This window comes from Palaemon carinicauda, chromosome 25, assembly GCF_036898095.1.
Source record: "Palaemon carinicauda isolate YSFRI2023 chromosome 25, ASM3689809v2, whole genome shotgun sequence".
In the NCBI taxonomy this organism is placed as follows: domain Eukaryota; kingdom Metazoa; phylum Arthropoda; class Malacostraca; order Decapoda; family Palaemonidae; genus Palaemon; species Palaemon carinicauda.
The window spans coordinates 101,378,081-101,387,630 of NC_090749.1; the positions used below are offsets into that span (position 1 = coordinate 101,378,081).

At 39.0% G+C, this 9,550-nt stretch overlaps 1 protein-coding gene across 1 annotated transcript; it reads left to right on the forward strand.

The window, feature by feature from the left end:
- The first annotated feature begins 3,332 nt into the window (after window positions 1-3,332).
- On the forward strand, window positions 3,333-8,814 carry LOC137618740 (sodium-dependent nutrient amino acid transporter 1-like). Its single transcript, XM_068348910.1, has 8 exons — window positions 3,333-3,505; window positions 3,624-3,719; window positions 4,177-4,441; window positions 4,987-5,221; window positions 5,377-5,650; window positions 5,919-6,431; window positions 6,816-7,050; window positions 7,343-8,814. Exons 1-8 carry the CDS (start codon window positions 3,452-3,454, stop codon window positions 7,651-7,653), a joined length of 1,983 nt encoding a protein of 660 aa, XP_068205011.1. The 5' UTR covers window positions 3,333-3,451; the 3' UTR covers window positions 7,654-8,814.
- The last annotated feature ends 736 nt before the right edge of the window (window positions 8,815-9,550 follow it).

Consider the following 9,550-nt stretch of genomic DNA (forward strand, 5'->3'; position numbering starts at 1 on the left):
CGCTTCAATAAATTTTTCACTATTGAAGTTTTTCCATATACACTCTACATATCCAAATATTTTTTCCTATTGGTAGAAAAAAAACACATTTCCTTTGACGTATAGTATTTTTCCACGCGTCAAAAATTTATCATTCATAATTTTTTTCTTCATTAACGTCATTATTTTTAATTTCTTCTTCTTCAATTTCAACATGACCGGAAGCGGGCTTGAGTGGTCTGTGAATTTGTTGACAAATATTTACGGTGTTTACCAAACACAGTTCTGTATATTTGACCTAGGTGACCCTTTCTATCTATTATTTGACCCTTGAAATAACCCCTTGTATCTCTATTTGACCCTTGAAATGACCCCTTGTATCTATTATTTGACCTTTTAGGTGACCCCTTGTATCTTTATTTGACCCCTTGTATCTTTATTTGACCCTTGAAATGACCCCTTGTATCTCTATTTGACCTTTTAGGTGACCCCTTGTATCTTTATTTGACCCTTGAAATAACCCCTTGTATCTCTATTTAACCCTTGAAATGACCCCTTGTATCTATTATTTGACCTTTTAGGTGACCCCTTGTATCTTTATTTGACCCTTGAAATGACCCCATGTATCTCTATTTGACCCTTGAAATGACCCCTTGTATCTCTATTTGACCCCTGATATAACCCCCATATACCTATTACGACTATGACCTTGCTTTGAAAAGGACAGGTCAGAATAGGTCACTGTTTTCAAAATGATTATCAATAGTCAGGTCAGAATAGGTCACTGACCCCATGCATCTATATTTGACCCCTGAAATGACCAAATATATCTATATTTGACCCCTGAGATAACCCCATGTATATGTATTTCCTTATTTCCTTTCCTCGCTGGGCTATTTTTCCCTGTTGGAGCTCTTGGGCTTATAGCATCTTGCTTTTCCAACTAGGGATGTAGCTTAGCTAATAATAATAATAATAATAATAATAATAATAATAATAATAATAATAATAATAATAATAATAACCACTTATTGGCCTTCTACCACATTTGTACCATTTCTTCCTCTGTCTCCTTTCATCATTTGACTATGGTCAGCCAGTGGAAGGGTGACCTTACTGGCTTTAAATGACCTTAATCATTTCTTGGATGGGTGACCATAAAGCCTAACAAAATTCAAATGCTTAGGCCTATTCTATCTTTATATCTTCATTCATCTTATTTTCTCTAATATCTGCTTAAGTATTTATAAGTATTTGCGTTAATTTTGGCCCATTTACTTAACAGATAAGTAAGATATGGTAAAAGGGGTCTGGTGTAAGCGGCAATAGTGTTAAATGTGGCCTGAGGTTAGTGTGAATGCTTCAGAATTTCATTTTTGCCTACGTGTTCCACAAAGAGTAGGCTACAACAGTTAAAAAATGAAGGTTTTGGCCTTAAAGAATTAGAAAAATGTATTCAAAATGGGATAAGATTCTCTCTCTCTCTCTCTCTCTCTCTCTCTCTCTCTCTCTCTCTCTCTCTCTCTCTCTCTCTAAGAGAATGTACTCAACCAGCGTCCATTTTTCTATTCTAAAGTCGATGCAGTCCAACAAAGAGACACAATGCATTCGAATTTGCCACCACGAACCAGTTTAAACCGGATTTTAAGGCTTGTCACCCCCCCCCCCCCCGCCCCGCTTATTTGGGCAGCTTATAGGAACCTCGCTTATGCCTTTTCTAATGAGGCTTTTTCGCTACTGTGGAACGAAGGCGTTCGAACGCTTGATCGCGACTGGATTCGGCTTCAGTTTCGTATCCTGGTGTTTTTTCATCTCGTCGAGGTTCGCATATAAGTCTATTTATAGGAAATTATTGAGATAATCCATAATTCAAATGCCTGAGTTCGTTAACCCTAGCGTAGGATGTCAGGAATCCTGAATAGGATACAAACTTTCCTATTGTGGGCAAGCCACACCTAAGCATAAGAATGTTTTCCTTATTTTGTATAATCTTCTGGACATTATCATTACCCATGGGAAAAGCATTTAATAATAATAATAATAATAATAATAATAATAATAATAATAATAATAATAATAATAATAATAATAATAATAATAATAATAAGATAAATTCAAATTCAAAGTTTAAACCAGACAATTGTCGTTAGATTTTAATCACCTGACGAGCATTAATGTAGATTTTATGAACCGCGCACACGTACTACACTCTCTCTCTCTCTCTCTCTCTCTCTCTCTCTCTCTCTCTCTCTCTCTCTCTCTCTCTCTCTCCTCTCTCTCTCTCTCTCATCACAAAGAAAGAATGTTCCCTCGGTCTATTTATACCGTAAAGAAAACCACATTATCAAGGCTGGTAAACTTTACATATTAAATGACTCATTCGTTAAATCATGGAAAGAACTAATAGCAAGAGGAGGTTTGAGTCAATACTTAAGGAATGTCTTTCTAAAAACCTGTTTTTAGAGAGAAGCATTACTAATTTTGGATTACCAGAGCTATGAGCTGGATTCATAGGCACATCATGATGTTTATCGTAACATCGGCCATATTTCGATGTGGCGAGTAAGATATATAAATATTAGGGGCTTAATAACTTCTAAATGATATATAATATATAAATATTAATATCTGTATTACTCGAAGCTATTTTCCATAACGGTAGATCTAAAGAAATTACGCCTAGGCCTATCATTATTTTTAATGAAATAGCGTTTTCGGGTTTGGTTCTGTAAGGCAATAAGTAATTTATAAAACTATAAATTATATAAAATTTATAAATATTAATAATATCACTTAATTATTAATCATTATAGTAATTTTCATAACTCGAGGCTGATACGAAGATGATATTTCGTGATCTTGAGATCACGTAGGCCTATCCCAACAAGAGATAATTATAAAACCCCAAAACCGTTCTGTATTACAAAACCGTTTTTTGCAAATTAACCGTCATGGAAGTTTCCGTTCACTGGAAGGAGACAGATGTGGGAATAATGGAATTGGGAATTGTGGGAAAACCAGACATCTGTTGTGATCTCACAGTGAAGAAGCCTGGAAGTTCGATGACGTCATCCGGGACTTTACCTGTAATCGTCATCTTCCGCCGAAATATGGAAACACGCGATGCCAACATTGCTTCTTTCTCATTTATATTTGCTTTATATTAATTATCATTCATTATATATTCCATCCTTCAATAAATATGATTAAATTGCTTATTTATCTCATCTAGGATTACTTTATCACCTAAAAATACCGTTTCTTAGGTAAAAAATTTGAGTACATAATAGCATAGCTGGCAACCCCAACATTGCGCCATAAGAATAGCTATATATAAGCGCGTCCCTGAAATTTCCATCAGTCGTCTTATTGCAAAGACTTAATCAACACAACCCACTGGATTTCATCTACTAAGTGAACATTCAATTGTGACTGGATTAATATATATATCTAAACCTACGAGTGAAAAAAAATGAAGTCTCCATTGCACAATGTCATATCGAAAGTTATGTTTTGGAAAGGCGAGGTAAACAATTAATATATATACTTTTTTATATAAATTACCGTAGATATAATGTGATATATATAATCTTAACTGTATTATATACAGTAGAAGATTTATAATAATCTATCTGTTATTACAGGGACATATAAACGGAGGCGTTTCTCCCGAAGGACAAAAGTCTCCACAGGAGCCCGTCGTTGAGGTGAAAGTTGAAGGAGCCGCCCCACAGCCTCAGGTAAGGGAAAGCGCCCTTGGGCGTATCATGAACTATTTCCTATCCACTCCTACGGGAAACTTTGACTTTTTTCCGTTTGTATAACTGGTATTTTTGATATGTGGGAAATATATTATTATTATTATTATTATTATTATTATTATTACTATAGTAATTTGCAGGACATAATAATAATAATAATAATAATAATAATAATAATAATAATAATAATAATAATAATAATAATAATATGTTTAGCCAAACAAACATGAAAAAAATATTTATAAAAACATTGATAATAATAATAATAATAATAATAATAATAATAATAATAATAATATATTTGTTTACCGCAACAAACATGATGAAAATCTTTATAAAAACATTGATAATAAATACAATTGATAATGATAATAATAATAATAATAATAATAATAATAATAATATAACCAAACATCCTCCTCATCCTCTCCTTCAGGATGAAGACGACGAAGAAGGAGCCCGGCAGCAGTGGGGAAGCCCCATGGAGTTCCTCCTGTCGTGCGTGGCCATGTCCGTCGGCCTGGGCAACGTGTGGCGATTCCCCTTCGTCGCCCTCGAGAACGGAGGCGGCGCCTTCCTCATCCCGTACATCCTGGTCCTGATGTTCATAGGGAAGCCCCTCTACTACATGGAGCTCTGCATGGGGCAGTTCGCCTCCGCCGGGTCCGTCAGGGTGTGGGACATCTCGCCGGCCTTTAGAGGTGAGGACCTTACGAGGATTATTTTAGGGATTCCTCGCGAGGATCGACGTGATTGCCTTAACGTCAGATGTCGTTTGGCTATCCTCGACTAAATTCTGAATGTGGTGAGGCAGATTAACACCGACTCGCAGCGGTGCCCTTTTCGCTGGGAAAAGTTTCCTGATCGTGGATTGGTTGGACAAGATAATTCTAACCAATCATATAGCAGGAAACTTTTCCGAGCTAAAAGGGCACCGCTGCGAGTCTGTGCAAATGCGCCTCATTAAAAGAAATTGAGTAAAGTCATCTCTGAATTCTTCGCTGCTCAACTCTAAGGATTGACAGGATTGTCCTTCCGTTAGGAGCTGCCCAGATATCTTTAATTCAATTCTGAATGTAGGGTCTAGTTATCTCTGAAAAGTTCTATTCTGAACCACCGTCTGTGGATGTCTCTTAGCACTTACATCAAGTTTTTCTTCTTTTTTTATAAAAATCATTAGTTACTCAGTACTATTTCTTTAGATCAAGGTTAAAATCTCAACTAACTCTTCCCTTCCTCTCCCCAGGTGTCGGATTTGGCCAGGCAATTGCTACGTGGGCTGTTGTCACGTACTACGTGTCTCTCATGGGCCTCACCGTGTACTACTTTTTCGCCTCGTTCAGCAGCACGCTTCCTTGGTCGCTGTGCGGAAATTGGTCCACTGCTTTATGCGTAGATTACACCAAGAATTCCAGCCTGGTAGCGGTATCTCAAAACGTCAACGCTACTAGCCTGGTCACTTCAGCTGAAGACTATTTCATGTAAGTATTTAATTTCTCCTCTCCTTTTCTGTTATTTGTTTGTTTGTATATTTTTATGGTTGGTCACAGATGTGTTTGACATAATAATAATGATAATAATAATAATAATAACAATAATATTCTACGTAAACTCAAAATATCCTTTCAATAAACAGAAAAGAAGTCCTCCAGTTGGATCCCAATGGACTCGCCAACGGCCTCACCGCACCGGAGTGGCGCCTCTCTCTCTGCCTGTTGTTTTCGTGGGTCATCCTCTTCCTCGTCATGGCAAAGGGAGTCCAGAGCTCAGGCAAAGCTGCTTATTTCACGGCACTGTTTCCTTACGTCGTCCTGTTCATCATGCTGATCCGTGGTGCAACGCTTCCAGGATCTCTCAATGGGGTTCTCTTCTTCATCACTCCAAGATGGTCGAAGCTCCTCGAACCAGGCGTAAGTAGACATAATTCTGTGCCATATCATTTGATGAGGACAGCTAGTATCAGTTATATGAATTTATATTCTTTTCACTTAGTTTTCTTTCATATAATCTTTGCTTATTTCTTTCGTTTGGCCAGTCATTATCGTAATCAACGTACACACTTTAAATTGAAAACTAAACAATCATTATCTCACTCCACAGGCTTCCACTAAATGATATTCCCACAACCAAAAGACTATGAAACAAATCAATATAACCAACATTACTTTCTTTTGGCAGGTCTGGTACGCAGCTGTCGATCAATCCTTCTTCAGCTTGTCCGTTGGCTTCGGCTCGATCATCATGTTTTCATCCTACAACTCCTTCAGACACAACGTGTACCGTGACGCTGCCATCATATCAGTCACCGACACTCTCACGTCCCTCCTGGCAGGATTCACTACCTTTGCCATTTTGGGTCACCTGGCCGAGCTCTTGGGGGTCAAGGTCGAAGACGTCGTCAGCAGCGGCGGCACATCCCTCGCCTTCATCAGCTACCCCGACGTCCTGGCCAGGTTCCAGTACGTGCCGCAGCTCTTTGCCGTCCTGTTCTTCTTGATGTTGTTCACCCTCGGTGTTGGAAGTGCCTCGGCCCTTACCGGCTGCATTATCACCATCATCTGTGACGAGTTCCCTAGCTTCAAGAAGTGGCTGGTTACCCTGGTAGTCTGTATTTTGGGCTTCCTACTCGGCCTCTTTTATGTCACTCCACAAGGCCAGTTTGTCCTGGAACTCATCAACTATTACGGAGGCGTAAGTATAACTAGCTAGTCCTGTCATACATGTACACAAGGTAAAAATACTATTGTCTGATGCCTATCATAAACATTCAGTCAACAGATAGTATGGGAGGGTTGGCCGGCCTGGTATGCACCTTGAGAGCAGGGCTACCAATGTTTGGTAATTCGGTCACCACTATTTCACTGTCTTTCATTTGCGCATATTGTGCATCGATAGTTATTTACCTTGTGTACAGTAGTGTCACATCTGATATTTTCTTTTAATTTTACAAGAAATCTGTCCATTACCGTAAATCCAGACTGAAATTTTCTACATAGTTTTCTGTGGCAACAAATGTATTCACAGCCATGCTGCCTATTCTGCATAATCTTACTCACCATCGCACTTTCCTCACAGGGTTTCATCATCTTCATCCTGGTCATCTTTGAAATGGCTGCCGTCCACTGGGTGTACGGCATCAACAACTTCTGCCGCGACATTGAATTCATGTTGAACCGCAAGACGGGCTACTACTGGAAGTTCTGCTGGGCGATCCTCATCCCTGTTCTGATCACGATCATTTTCATTTACAGTCAGGTCGAGGCCAAGCCTCTTAAAGTTGGGAGCTATGAATTTGGCCCTGGGGCCCACGGTAAGCGTTTGACCTGGTTTATGTTTTGTTCGTAATTTCATGAATATTGCAGTGCAAGTGTTCCTTTGCGACTATCCAGAAAAAAATCATACTGGTGTATAGTAAATACTGCCTGTACACCCCAAATATGTTTAAGAGTTGACTAGCCAGAAAAAAAATAATACATATTAATATTAAATACTGATTTTACATTCAAAATATTGCATTTAGATTACCTGTGTCATTTGTTAGTAGTAAGAACCGATTGTCTTTTGTTTATGAATGTACTAAACTCTAACCATCTTCCCAACAGCTTTCGGAATCATCCTGGCCGTCTTCGCCTGTAGCATGGTTGCCATCTTCTTCATCCTCGAAGTCGTCCGCCAGCGCAGAACGTCGTCAAGCCTGTGGGAGGCCGTGAAGAACTCGTTCAAGCCCAACTCCGACTGGTGCCCCAAGAGCTCCTCTCTCAGGAGAGAGTACCACATGCTCCTGTCCAAGGAGAAGTCTGGCCTTCAGGGTATTGACAATCCTATACCTCCAGTGGCTTCCACAATGTCCATGGCATCTCTAAACTCGAAAGCCTCCGGGGACGTCATCGTTCAGTATAATTCTAGCGTGTAGAACCTCGGGATGCAACGTAGCTCGTAGTTATATCACATGTAATTTATTCCACCTCATTCACGTCATCATCAGATTGTAATGTCTCTCATTGTAGAGAGATTTTATCACTATCATCCACTCATCATTATTGTTATCATATCAGCTCATTTAGTTTCATTCGGGTATATTTTAACTTTCTAAAACTTACTAGTTTCTATAGTCATTTCAAAATCCCAACATCCAGAGACTTATGTGGATACTTGGAGCCAAGCTTCATCGTTCTACATTTTTTCTATTCACCAAACCACTTGGATAAACTGTGATTCTTCTTTATCTGCCCCTATTTAGAGGTACCGATTCCAGTCAGTTTTACACACCTCCAGCTGCTATCCCTTTTAATCACAGAGTACAAATTACTATCAAGCAATTCCCCATTCAACTTCATCCATAAATAAAGATAATTTTAAGGCTATCTTGTAAATATTGTTGTAAAGACTTTATCTCAGTTACACGGGGCTTACGTGGTCGAACTGTTTATCGAACCGGGTTGGCAAACCTGCTTGCCAAACTGTTCGAAGAGGTGGAGTCAGTCACAGATGCATGAGGTTTGTGGACAATGCCTCACCCACAAAAGTCAGGCGAGAACAGACTTTCTTTGAACAGTTCGACGAACGTGTTCGTGTGATGTTCACACATTCGAACGTGTAAACCCGCCTTTACTGTATTTCATCGGTGACATACGGTCGAGTCCTCTGACGACGTTTCGACGTATCACCGAACGTTTTTAATTCACTTATAGATTCTCACTTATGGTTGTTATATCATTTACTCGTGTAATCTTCGTTTATCATCTGTGATGTATATGAAAGTACTTAAGTCTTAGGTAATGTACGATCTCCTTAAAATGCGTCCTCCTGACGGGTAATGCTCTTATCTGCGGAGTGTTCCGCAGCGAGATTCAGGTCAAGTGTCCTTACGCCTCCGTGTGGCTTTTGATTCGAGCCAGTATTAAGATCATTGTTTAGTTAAAAGCCAAAGAGATTTTAACGTGGAACTTGATTTATTAGATTAAGGAGAGTCTTATCCATTGTTTTTATATTCGTAACATTGACTTACTGTTTACAGTGGTTGTGCTGTGACAACTGATTCGTTGTGTAGAGAAATATATGATACATGACATTACTATTTACTTTTATTTTTCCCCCAAAATAAGTTTTTTTTCTTTACTGTGGTCAAAAGCTATTTCAGACTATCACATCATTAGGATGAGACCTAGGATAGTACCCATAATAGTCTAAATTAGATTATTCCACCATTAATAGGGAGAGTTAGTCGGTGCCTCGCGTAGAAGTTCGTGCACGAACTTCTACACGAGGCACCGAGAGACTCTCGTGAATATATCTAACTTTATTTCAACAGACAGCGAGCTTTTATAACAACGGTTTCAGTAGAAGAAGGTCACAAAAATTCAAACAGATCGATACAAGCAGATACAGGTACGAACAGGTTATTAGTGCGAGGGGAGAGCGATAACCGCACGAGCATTCGTGATACATGTGCGGTACAGGTTCAAGTAGCCTACCTTGCGTCAGACTGAAGATGTTATACCCAATCGATTCCTTCATGTTAATTTTGGCTTTGTCCCCTATGTTGCCAAATGTCCTCTGGAGTGTTTGAAGGCATATCCTTCTATTTACCCCTTTTTTTGGTATCTACATGGAGGACAAGTAAGGATAACCTTTCCCAGTAGGAGGTTTAATCCTAGTCGAAGCAAGGGTCATTCCATGTGAATGCCCTGAGGTCAGCTTAACACCTGAGATACAAAATGGCAGCACTGTAAAATTTCGCTGCCACGTTTAGGACGAAACATTTAATTTCATTGTTGTTAGAAGTTAAGAAATTAGGAGGGCATTGAATA